General features: G+C 42.0%; 1 protein-coding gene across 1 annotated transcript in view; it reads left to right on the forward strand.

Annotated features, from left to right (window-relative positions):
• LOC129696727 (regulator of G-protein signaling 22-like) overlaps nt 1–13252 on the forward strand; it is a 64675-nt gene that overhangs the window by 21374 nt on the left and 30049 nt on the right. The window contains exons 6-9 of the mRNA XM_055634862.1: nt 203–413; nt 3565–3661; nt 9429–10110; nt 12153–12314. Of these exons, the coding sequence (XP_055490837.1) occupies nt 203–413; nt 3565–3661; nt 9429–10110; nt 12153–12314 (1152 nt within the window). The remainder of the gene's footprint in view (nt 1–202; nt 414–3564; nt 3662–9428; nt 10111–12152; nt 12315–13252) is intronic.

A 13252-nucleotide genomic window follows, 5' to 3' on the forward strand; every position in this document is an offset into this window, starting at 1 on the left:
TGTTGGAGGAAACAGATCACCAGGAAAAAGCGTGGGAGAATGGCATTGATGAGATTCGTCTGAGAACAGGCATGGATGCAACAAACTGAATGGGCTCCTAATCTGTCAAGGGTCATGATTGCAATGATTATCACAGTCGAAGCCCACCCAACACTGGATATCCAATGCCTGCTCATGTTATTGCTTCTGTTGTCAAACACAGGCTAGCAAAGTTGCTGTCTCAAGTAAAATGCGGGCCGAGACTTGGCATGCATCAGATAGATCCCATGTATCGCCCCTGGGCTGTGGAAAGAAAAGAAAGCCAAGTTGAAGAAATGGAAACTGTGGAAAAAGAAGAAAAAATCCAGGTTGAAGATGGTTTTACAGACTTCAAATATTGGGATGAAAGTCCCCTGATATCAGTGCAGCTTGAGGTAGGTTTGCTGATGGCACATCCCTACTATGTTGCTAAGCATATCTTACATCTCTGACCTTGAAGTTATACTTAATTTTAATGAAATTGCATAACAGGGTAAAATTCAACAAAAAATAATGGTTTGTTACAATGACTTTAAGTATAATGTCAAAGATGATGTTATGAATTGAATTAGCCACAACCAGCGTTGATCTGCTTCGAGCAGATGCTGCTTGGGGAAACCAAATGGCACATTGGAAGCTACTTGATTGTTACGCAAAAATACAACTTGCATTTACACAGATTCGATCATAACCTCAAGATGTTGCACTTAATGTAGCACAGCTTTGTGAGTAGTAAACAGGGCAGCTAATGTGTACACAGCAAGATCCCACTAACAGAAACAAGGTCAATGCCCAACTGTTCTACTTTAGGGATGAATAGTCCCAGAACTTGACATCTGTCCATATTGTTCCTCAATTAATATCAGAGATATTTCATATTGACATGAGGGAAGGCATGTGGAATTTTATTTAATTTTGATTTTTTTTTAAAAGCCATTCTCAATATTGAATGAAAGTAAGGTAGAGACAAATTATTGCATCTATAATCATTTAACGAAAAACACAACATTTGCTGGATAATATAACATGCTTTCTATGGAAATATTTCAAGCTGTAAAGAGAGCAGAGAAGACTTATGAGGATGTTGCCAGAACCTGAGCTGTAGAGAGAGAATGGACAAGCTGATAGGTTATTGCTTGAAGAGGATGAGGGGTGATCGTACAGATGTGCATAAGATCATGAGGGGAGTAGATAGGGTAGATGCACGTTCTTTTACCCAGAGTAGGGAATCAAGAAAGAGGACATCGATTTAAGGTGAGAGGGAGAAAGTTTAATGTGAATCTTTTTCATACAGAGGATGGTGAGTATGGCGTGAGCTGGACATAGTCGAGGTAGAAACGATAGCAACATTTAAAATGTATTTGGATGGGTACATGGATAGGAAAGGTTCAGAATGATATGGGCAAATGTAGGCAGGTGGGACTAGTGTAGATGTGGTCGACGTGGGGAAGCTGAACCCACCGTGTGCGGAGGTGGCGCCGGCAGACAAGAAGCCGAAGCCAAAGAACCGAATAGAAACGAGGCCGAAACGCGAATGATCCGAAAGAGTCCGAAGACAAAACTCCTACTAACCGAAAGCTTGGGACGCCTAAATGCCATTAGCAACCATGTTTCTCTATTTCTCTTCCTTGCAACTTCCACCCAGACTCCCATCAATACATACAAAGTGTTCTTGCCTATTACTTGGTTTAATCCAAGCATTCACTTGCCTGAGATACTTCCTCTCCTCCTGGTTGATACTAAATCAATTTCACTTTTGGTCTCCCTTGCTTTGCCCTGAATCGACCCAATGAGTTACTCCAGCTTTTTGTGCCTTTCTTTCTCCTTTTTTTTTATCTCCCCTATTGTCCATTGCAACTCATCTCACCCGCAAAACGTACTTCCTGAGTACTTGATCCTTTTGTTACTAAATTGCAAATTGCCTTCCTGACCTCCATGCTAGCTTGTTCCACTTAGGTACTGACATCTTCTTTTATAAAACAAGAAACACACACCTGAATATCATGTTCTTGCACATTTCAGTCCTCCCGTTCTTTATTGTGGTGTCCCAGGAGCCAGGAACATCACTAATCCTGAGGAAATATGGCAGAATGTAGCACAAATGATAAATGAATGTTTGTTATCACATTATAATGTGTGAACCTTCTACTATATCAATAGCACTGTTTCTTTACAAAAGCAGTTTACATCTAGCCGCAGTTTAATGACTTAGAAGCTTCTTCCTTTCCTGTCCATCCTCTGCCAATGATAGATAGATTTTCTCAATGGTCAAAAAGAAACAAATGCATGTTGACAGGTAGAAGGAGAGAAGGGAAATAAAATGATTTCTGTTGACTGGAATAAGGGACATGTTTCACAATGTGTCCTTCATAAGGAGTAAGTAAAGATACAGATCTTAGTTTATTTTATTTTAGTTTAGTTTAGTTTATTATTGTCACGCCTACCGAGGTACAACCATAAAGCTTTTTGTTGTCAGCAAAAAGACTATACATGATTGCAAACAAGCCACCCATAGTATACAGATACAGGATCTCTACAAGTTGGTGAGGGTTGTTGGGGAATATGCCGAACGTCCTATGCCTTTTAAGGAAGTAGAGGGGTTGGTGTGCTTTCTTGCCCATTGCCTCGATGTGACTGGTCCAAGACGCGTTGCTGGTGATATTTCCTCCTAATAACTTGAAGCTTTCATCTCTACTTTGGCACCGTCAATGTAAATGTACCTCTTTGCGTCCTGATGTCGATCACAAGCTCTTTTATCTTGCTGCATTGAGGATGTGGTCTTCAAGTCAAGTCAAGTTTATTCGTCACATACACATACGAGACGTGCAGTGAAATGAAAAGTGGCAATGCTTGTGGACTTTGTGCAAAAAACAAACAAAGAAACAACCAGACAAACTACAAACAGAATGGAACAGAATCACATATTCTTTTACATATTAAATATTGTGGGCAGAAGGAAAAAGGGGAAAAAAGCAGCAATTTTTTTAAAAAGCAGTAAATTGGTACAGTAAAGTTAGTCCCTGGTGAGATAGGAGTTTACAGTCCTTATGGCCTCAGGGAAGAAGCTCCCTGGCACCGGGTTATGAGGTTCTCAATCTCCTTCCTGTACTCAGTCTTGCCATTATTTGACATCCGGACCACTATGGTAGTGTCGTTTGCGAATTTGTAAATTGAGTTGGATTGTTTATTTGGCTGCACAATCGTGGGTGTTATAAGCATCAAAGAAAGGGGCTGAGTAGGCATCCTTGCCGAGCACCAGTGTTATCATAGAGGATGATTTGTCACCTATCCCCTCCGATTGGGGTTTGTTGGTCAATAAGTCAAAAACTTCACAACACATCATGTTGCTTATTGCATAAGGAAAAAAAAAACTCCGGGAGGAATTCAACCAGTCAGGTAGTATCTGCGGAGGGAAATGGACAGATGGTGTTTCGGGTCAGGATCTATTCTCTGACTGGATTATTGCTCTTCTGATTTCCTGCTTTTTGCCATTAGATGAGTACTTTCCATGTACCAAACAATCAACCACTTTTAATCTTGCTTTAGAGCAGCATGTCCAAAACGATTACAGCAAGTGCTTCCGGCAGCCAGACTGAAGTGTCAGAGGCTTATCCCACTGGAGTTTCAGATGTTGAGATCAAAGGTAAGACATGATGGGATGTACATTTCAATTTTTATGACAATGAATCAAACCACAGAAGTTAATTAATATCAGAATGTCACCTCCTGCAGCTGCCATTGACCAAGAAGGGCTACACAGTGGCGCAGTCTTAGAGCTAACTAAACTAAATTAAACTTAAAAAAGGTAAGTGTTCCAGGAGTTCCCAGACATCATGGCATGTCACAAAAAGATCATAGAAAAGTCATGGCATCAAAGGAGACCATTCCACCCACTGTATCCACATTCATGAGGAAAAGTCCAGCACGGCTGAATTCCACCATCTTGCATTTCGTCAATTATACATCCATGTTTTTAAATTAAATGAGGGATTCTCCCTCTGCCTCCCCTTTGGAATAAAATGGTAATTGGATATGGAATTAAAAAATCACTGTGGCATAATGTACGTGTCAACTTTAATTTTATTTTTCCACTCACATTTCCTGACTAATGTGCAGATGACGTGGCTTTCTATTACAGAAAAGCACCATACGGGGTCTTCCGAGAATATATCCCTCCCCCTCCAGTAACGTGCCAATCACCTGCACCTTTATTAAGAATTTTGGAGCATTTTGTTGAACACTTGACTTTTTAATATAAAATTAAAGAAATTTCAGAAAAGGAGCGCTCGTATCTGAAGGACATTGAGGGTTCGGGAAAGGTTTAATAGACCTGTTCAAAATCTCGATCAGTTCTGATGGGTTAAGTGAGAAGAAATAATCTCCAATGACAGAAGGCTTGGTTGTCACAGCATTTGGATTCAAGATGATTGATACAAGGACTGAAACAACATAAATAATGTTTTTAATCCATGTCTTTAAACAGTGTCTGAACGTGTCCAAGAAATCCTGAAATGGGAGGGAGAGGAGCCTGAGGTTGTGGTGTATATAGGTACCAATGACATAGGTAAAAAAAGAGAAGAGGTCCTGAAAGAAGAATTTAGGGAGTTAGGTAGAGAGTTAAGTAGAAGGACTGGAAAGGTAACAATCTCAGGATTACTGCCTGTGCCACGCGACAGTGAGAGTAGGAATGGAGCGAGGTGGAGGATAAATGCGTGGATGAGGGACTGGTGCAGTGGGTATGGATTCAAGTTTCTGGATCAATGGGACCTCTTTTGGGGAAGGTGCGACCTGTACAGAAAGGACGGGTTGCACTTGAACTCAAGGGGGACCAATATCCTGGCGGGGAGATTTGCAAAGGCTACTGGGGAGACTTTAAACTCGTATGGTTGGGGGGAGGGACTCAAATTGGGAAAGCTAGCAGGCAGGGTGTGAAGCAGAGAATGGTAGCACTCTGATCCAAAATGTAGGGGAGAGAGAAGAAAAAGACAATAAACAGAGAATAAGAAAGGGTTCCTTCTTGTAGGTTTCTTAAATGTGTATATTTTAATGCTAGGAGCATTGTAAGAAAAGTGGATGAACTTAGAGCCTGGATTGACACCTGGAAGTATGATGTTGTGGCGATTAGTGAAACATGGTTGCAGGAGGGCTGTGATTCGAAACTAAATATTCCAGGATTTCGTTGCTTCAGGTGTGCTAGAATTGGAGGGGCAAGGGGTGGAGGTGTTGCATTGCTTATCAGGGAAGATATTACAGCAGTGCTTTGGCAGGATAGATTAGAGGGCTCGTCTAGGGAGGCTATTTGGGTGGAACTGAGAAATGGGAAAGGGGTAGCAACACTTATAGGGGTGTATTATAGACCGCCAAATGGGGAGCGAGAATTGGAAGAGAAAATATGTAAGGAGATTGCAGATATTAGTAGTAAGCACAAGGTAGTGATTGTGGGAGATTTCAATTTTCCACACATAGACTGGGAAACACATTCTGTAAATGGGCTGGATGGGTTGGAGTTTGTAAAATGTGTGCAGGATAGTTTTTTGCAGCAATACATAGAAGTACCTACTAGAGAAGGGGCGGTACTGGACCTCCTGTTAGGAAATGAGATGGGTCAGGTGGCAGAGGTATGCATTGGGGAACAGTTCGGGTCCAGTGATCACAATACCATTAGTTTCAATATAATTATGGAGAGGGACAAAACTGGACCTAGGGTTGAGATTTTTGTTTGGAGAAAGGCTAACTTTGAGGAGATGCGAAAGGATTTAAAAGGAGTAAATTGGGACAGTTTGTTTTATGGGAAAGATGTGGAAGAGAAATGGAGTACATTTAAAGGTGAAATTTTAAGAGTACAGAATCTTTATGTCCCTGTTCGGTTGAAAGGAAATTGTAAAAATTGTAAAGAGCCATGGTTTTCAAGGGAAATTGGACACGGTTCGGAAAAAGAGGGAGATCTACAATAATTATAGGCAGCATGGAGTAAATGTGGTGCTTGAGGAGTATAAAGAATGTAAAAAGAATCTTAAGAAAGAAATTAGAAAAGCTAAAAGAAGATATGAGGTTGCTTTGGCAAGTAAGGTAAAAGTAAATCCGAAGGGTTTCTACCGCTATATTAATAGCAAAAGGATAACGAGGGATAAAATTGGTCCATTAGAGAGTCAGAGTGGACAACTATCTGCAGAGCCAAAAGAGATGGGGGAGATATTGAACAGTTTCTTTTCTTCGGTATTCACCAAGGAGAAGGATATTGAATTATGTGAGGTAAGGGAAACAAGTAGAGTAGCTATGGAAACTATGAGGATCAAAGAAGAGGAAGTACTGACACTTTTGAGAAATATAAAAGTGGATAAGTCTCCAGGTCCGGACAGGATATTCCCTAGGACATTGAGGGAAGTTAGTGTAGAAATAGCAGGGGCTATGGCAGAAATATTTCAAATGTCATTAGAAACGGGAATAGTGCCGGAGGATTGGCGTACTGCGCATGTTGTTCCATTGTTTAAAAAGGGGTCTAAGAGTAAACCTAGCAATTATAGACCTGTTAGTTTGACGTCAGTGGTGGGCAAATTAATGGAAAGAATACTTAGAGATAATATATATAAGCATCTGGATAAACAGGGTCTGATTAGGAACAGTCAACATGGATTTGTGCCTGGAAGGTCATGTTTAACTAATCTTCTTGAATTTTTTGAAGATGTTACTCGGGAAATTGATGAGGGTAAAACAGTGGATGTTGTGTATATGGACTTCAGTAAGGCCTTTGACAAGGTTCCTCATGGAAGGTTGGTTAAGAAGGTTCAATGGTTGGGTATTAATGGTGGAGTAGCAAGATGGATTCAACAGTGGCTGAATGGGAGATGCCAGAGAGTAATGGTGGATGGTTGTTTGTCAGGTTGGAGGCCAGTGACGAGTGGGGTGCCACAGGGATCTGTGTTGCGTCCACTGTTGTTTGTCATGTACATCAATGATCTGGATGATGGTGTGGTAAATTGGATTAGTAAGTATGCAGATGATACTAAGATAGGTGGGGTTGCGGGTAATGAAGTAGAGTTTCAAAGTCTACAGAGAGATTTATGCCAGTTGGAAGAGTGGGCTGAAAGATGGCAGATGGAGTTTAATGCTGATAAGTGTGAGGTGCTACATCTTGGCAGGACAAATCAAAATAGGACGTACATGGTAAATGGTAGGGAATTGAAGAATGTAGGTGAACAGAGGGATCTGGGAATAACTGTGCACAGTTCCCTGAAAGTGGAATCTCATGTAGATAGGGTGGTAAAGAAAGCTTTTGGTGTGCTGGCCTTTATAAATCAGAGCATTGAGTATAGAAGTTGGGATGTAATGTTAAAATTGTACAAGGCATTGGTGAGGCCAATTGTGGAGTATGGTGTACAATTTTGGTCGCCTAATTATAGGAAGGATGTCAACAAAATAGAGAGAGTACAGAGGAGATTTACTAGAATGTTGCCTGGGTTTCAGCAACTAATTTACAGAGAAAGGTTGAACAAGTTAGGGCTTTATTCTTTGGAGCGCAGAAGGTTAAGCGGAGACTTGATAGAGGTTTTTAAAATGATGAGAGGGATAGACAGAGTTGACGTGGAAAAGCTTTTCCCACTGAGAGTAGGGAAGATTCAAACAAGAGGACATGACTTCAGAAGTTTAGGGGTAACATGAGGGGGAACTTCTTTACTCAGAGAGTGGTAGCTGTGTAGAATGAGCTTCCAGTGAAGGTGGTGGAGGCAGGTTCGTTTTTCTCATTTAAAAATAAATTGGATAGTTATATGGATGGGAAGGGAATGGAGGGTTATGGTCTGAGCGCAGGTATATGGGACTAGGGGAGATTATGTGTTCGGCACGGACTAGAAGGGTCGAGATGGCCTGTTTCCGTGCTGTAATTGTTATATGGTTATATGGTTAATGGACCTGAGTTTCGAATGCTGCTGCACAGCAGGGACGGGGATAATCTCCTAGACAGTGTTTCTGGAGTTAGTCACACCTGTTAGAATAACTGCTTCCAATTTGGTCAGGGGTCAGGCCAAGCAGAGTATGACTGAGTGAGACGGGAGAGGGGATCCAAGAGCCAGTATTGAAGGAGGATTGGTCCTTGAGCTTATATAGCGGGACTCAAGGGCCTGTTCCACTTGGGCGTCATTTGCGCGTCATTTACATGACATCATTTACGTAGGGTGCGCATTACGCGGCATGGTGCGTGGTGACGTAGGCGGTGACGTAGGCGGTGACGCGCGCCGCCCCAGGATTCTGGGATGTACACAATCTTCGCGCGCCATCTGCGCCCAAGTGGGACAGGCTCTTTAAATTCTAGAGCGCTGTACGGCCGCTTGTCGGGGTTGTAAGAAGGATGAGCAACCTAACCTCGGCACCGTGGATCAGGGAGTGGAAGAGGGGAAAGGAAAGAGACACATAGTTGTTATTGGGGATAGTATAGTCAATGGAATAGACACGATTGTCCATTGCAAGGACCAAGAGTCCTGAAGGCTGCGTTGCCGGCCAGGTGCCCGGGTCAGGACATCTCGTCTGCAGAAGAATTTGAAGTGGGAACAGAAAGTACAGTTAGAAATCGGTGGGCACAATGTTGTGACCATCACAGAGACGTGACTGAAAAAGGATCAGAGCTGACAGCTGAATATCCAAGGATACACATCCGATTGAAAAGACAGGCAAGTGGACAGAGCAGGTGGGTTGACACTGCTGTTAGGAATTAAAGTCAATCCTTAACAAAGGATGGCATAGGATTAGAAAATGTAGAATCGTGTCGCTAGAGTTAAGAAACTGCAAAGTTAAAAAGACCCTATTGGGAGTTGTATACAGGCCTCCGAACAGTCGCCAGGATGTTGTGTACAAATTACATCAGTCGATACAATCCGTATGTAAGAAAGGCAATATTATGTGGTCATAGGGGATTTCAAAATGCAGGTAGACTGGGAACATCAGGTTGGGATGGATCCCAAGAAAAGGAATTTGTAGAGTGGGAAGTTGAAAGGTCTGAAGGTGGATAAGTCACCTGCACCAGATGGATGTCACCCCTAGGCTGGGTGTTTTTGGGTTTCTTGATTAGTAACGGTGTCAAAGGTTAAGGAGAAGGCAGGAGAATGGGATTAAGAGGGAAAGATAGATCAGCCATGATTGAATGATGGTCAATTCAATGGGCCGAATGGCCTTATCCTGCTACTGCGACTACTTAACATGAACAATGAATTATGATATGGAATTTATTGCCTGGTAAGGCAGTGAATACAGTTTCAATAATATGTTTTAAAATGGATAAATACATGAAAAGTTAGAGTTTATAGCACCATTGAACAAGAGCAAGGGATCTTGACGAGCCCTTTAGTTGATGTACTACACAATAATATTTATTGTGGAATGATTTCATGATTTATATTTCTTAATATTGAATCCTATAGATAAATCCTTAGTGGATGTAGTTTTGGAGGAAATAGAACTTGAAAAAAGTCATATTACATTAAGCAAAGTAAAGATTAAAAGTGAAGAAAGTTGCACCAGCAGCTTTTCAAGACCCAGAATTGTGGATGACACCGTTTCTGAATCTATTCCTGATAAGTATTTGGACGCAACAGAGATAGTTTCCTTTCAACGCACTCCAGAGACTGAATTTCTACTTGTGAGCGAAGAGAAGCCAAAGGTCAAAGAAGAAATTGCCCCACGTGGCAAAATAACAGGCCGTAAAGAGCAGATCACAACTGATGAAGCAACAAGTCAGAGTATTGAGGCCAACTTGCGCGATGAAACAAAACAACATTTGGATGGGAATGCACAACTAGACTCTAATGTTTCTCAAGCTGCCCAAGAAAATGTAGAGAATTCACCTGCAGTGAATAATGTAAAGAGTCAAGGTTTATCTAAAGGCTTGGGAAATGGAAGTACAGTGTCCGATTCTTCTAATGAAGAGGATGATATCAAAGGTTACTGCTACGTGATGCCACATCACATTTATAATTTCGAGAGCAGAAATGGCATTGAAAGATTCCAAGAGTTTCTTCAGGGAACGGCTGGTGAAAAGTACTGGTGGCTATGGATGGATATTGAACGACTAAAGGCGACCAAGGATGGAAAAAAGAAGCAAAGGTTGGTCAGAGATTCATTTCTCTCGTGTTTTTTTGAAAATGGAGAAGATTTACGAGGATGTTGCCAGGTCTCAAGGGCTTGAACTGTGGGGACAGATTGAGCAGGCTATGACTTTATTCCTTGGAGCGCAGGAGGATGAGGGGTGATCTTATAGAGGTGTACAAAATAGTGAAAGGAATAGATGGGGTAAATGCACAGTCTTTAACCCAGAGTAGGGTAATCGAGAACCAGAGGACATATGTTTAACGTGTAGGGGGAAAGATATAATAGTTTTTTTTAAAATAGTATTTGAGTATAAGAGCAGGGCAGTTCTACTGCAGTTGTACAGGGTCTTGGTGAGACCACACCTGGGGCATTGGGTACAGTTTTGGTCTCCTAATCTGAGGAAAGACATTCTTGCCATAGAGGGAGTACAGAGAAGGTTCACCAGACTGATGCCTGGGATGGCAGGACTTTCATGTGAAGAAAGACCGGATAGACTCGGCTTGTACTCGTTAGAATTTAGAAGATTGAGGGGGGATCTTATAGAAACTTACAAAATTCTTAAGGGGTTGGACAGGCTAGTTGCAGGAAGATTATTCCCGATGTTGGGGAAGTCCAGAACAAGGGGTCACAGTTTAAGGATAAGAGGGATGTCTTTTAGGACCGAGATGAGAAAATCATTTTTTACACAGTGAGTGGTGAATCTGTGGAATTCTCTGCCACAGATGGTAGTTGAGGCCAGTTCATTGGCTATATTTAAGAGGGAGTTGGATGTGGCCCTTGTGGCTAAAGGGATCAGGGGATATGGAGAGAAGGCAGGTACAGGATACTGAGTTGGATGATCAGCCATGATCATATTGAATTGCGGTGCAGGCTCGAAGGGCCGAATGGCCTACTCCTGCACCTATTTTCTATGTGTCTATACAAATAGGTAAGTTGGCTGGTGAGAAGTATTAATAGTCAGTTTCTTTACAATATTTTCTGTGCAATTCTGATGCACTTTTGATAGGTTGACAGACTATCTGTTGAAGTATCACCTCATTGGATTTTCAACAGTGCAAATCTATACAAATAGAAACATAGAAACATAGAAATTAGGTGCAGGAGTAGGCCATTCGGCCCTTCGAGCCTGCACCGCCATTCAATATGATCATGGCTGATCATCCAACTCAGTATCCCGTACCTGCCTTCTCTCCATACCCTCTGATCCCCTTAGCCACAAGGGCCACATCTAACTCCCTCTTAAATATAGCCAATGAACTGGCCTCGACTACCCTCTGCGGTAGAGAGTTCCAGAGATTCACCACTCTCTGTGTGAAAAAAGTTCTTCTCATCTCGGTTTTAAAGGATTTCCCCCTTATCCTTAAGCTGTGACCCCTTGTCCTAGACTTCCCCAACATTGGGAGCAATCTTCTTGCATCTAGCCTGTCCAACCCCTTAAGAATTTTGTAGGTTTCTATAAGATCCCCTCTCAATCTCCTAAATTCTAGAGAGTATAAACCAAGTCTATCCAGTCTTTCTTCATAAGACAGTCCTGACATCCCAGGAATCAGTCTCTCTGCACTCCCTCTATGGCAATAATGTCCTTCCTCAGATTTGGAGACCAAAACTGTACGCAATACTCCAGGTGTGGTCTCACCAAGACCCTGTACAACTGCAGTAGAACCTCCCTGCTCCTATACTCAAATCCTTTTGCTATGAAAGCTAATATACCATTCGCTTTCTTCACTGCCTGCTGCACCTGCACGCCTACTTTCAATGACTGGTGTACCATGACACCCAGGTCTCGCTGCATCTCCCCTTTTCCTAGTCGGCCACCATTTAGATAATAATGATCAGTTGCTGAGAAATGTCTTGTTGTTATTATCTGAATAATAATAATAATAATAATAAGAAGAAGAAAAAACATGCAGACAGGATTCAACGAGGATAGAATTTAATCTGGAACTGTGTTCATCATCTTTTGTGGCGAATGGTATTTGTTAATAAATTTTCAGCTTTGATTTAGAAAATAATGCTGCAGGAAATATTGTTTATGTATACCTGTTCTTTATCTAAAGCTATCTGAACAAGATACGGAGCCGCTACTTGTTCAGTGGAGGTGAATACTCTATGAACGTTGAGATACGTGCAAGACTAGGCCTGTCATTTATCTCAGAGTGGACTGTGGAACAATTGTGCACAATTCAGTCAGATATAGTGGCACCTCTGCTTCTCTATTGGTGAGTACAAACACAATCTTTCTAATTGCAGGCTGATTTCTTGAATAAGTATTTATATTTAAACAAGATTATGGGGTGATCGTCACTGAGCTGATAGCAGAAGTATCTTTTGGTATTTTTGGCTCCTGTTCAGTTCCAGAATCTAGGTCATATACTCTGGGAGGGACACATCATGGTCAGAGGCCAATCTAGTTAGCTGAGAGCCAAAATCCCATCAGAAGGAAGAAAATCAAAGCCTGGAGGTTTCAGTGGAAGACATCGGATGGATGGATGGAAGGGGGCAGGTGGGAAATAATGATTGGCTGCTTTGGATATAGGGAGGTCAAGGGAGGAAGTTAACTTCATGAACAGGGTGTGTATATGGGGTCGGAGCAAATAAATCCATCAATAAGTTAAAGGGAACCTTCCCTTGGGTGGGTTCAGGCCTCGTGGTCATTGTAAGGCCTGTTTTTGCGTGAACGTTCTGTGCCATTTGCATGCAATCCATGTGGAAGTTGCATCCTGGTATTTATTCTATGCTAAAAGTAGACACAAAGTGCTGGAGTAACTCAATGGGCCAGGAAAAGGATGGGTAGCATTTCACATTGGAACCCTTCTTCAGACTGTAAGTCGGGAGTTGGTGGGTTGAAAAGCTGGAGGTGATAAAAGCCCAGGACCATAGCAGCATCTATGGAGCGAAGGAAATAGACAACGTTTCGGCCCGAAACATTGCCTATTTCCTTCGCTCGATAGATGCTGTTGCACCCGCTGAGTTTCTCCAGCATTTATGTCTACCTTCGATTTTCCTGCATCTGCAGTTCCTTCTTAAACACAAATATCCTCAGGCAGGTAGGACCATTGTAGTAATAGCAGCAATAACAGTAACAGTATTCGATGCTGTTGGACAGGATGGAGCGTATTAGCTATAGTGAGAGGGTGGACAAATTTGAATTGTTTTC

The sequence above is a fragment of the Leucoraja erinacea genome, chromosome 4 (assembly GCF_028641065.1).
Source record: "Leucoraja erinacea ecotype New England chromosome 4, Leri_hhj_1, whole genome shotgun sequence".
NCBI classification, from domain to species: domain Eukaryota; kingdom Metazoa; phylum Chordata; class Chondrichthyes; order Rajiformes; family Rajidae; genus Leucoraja; species Leucoraja erinaceus.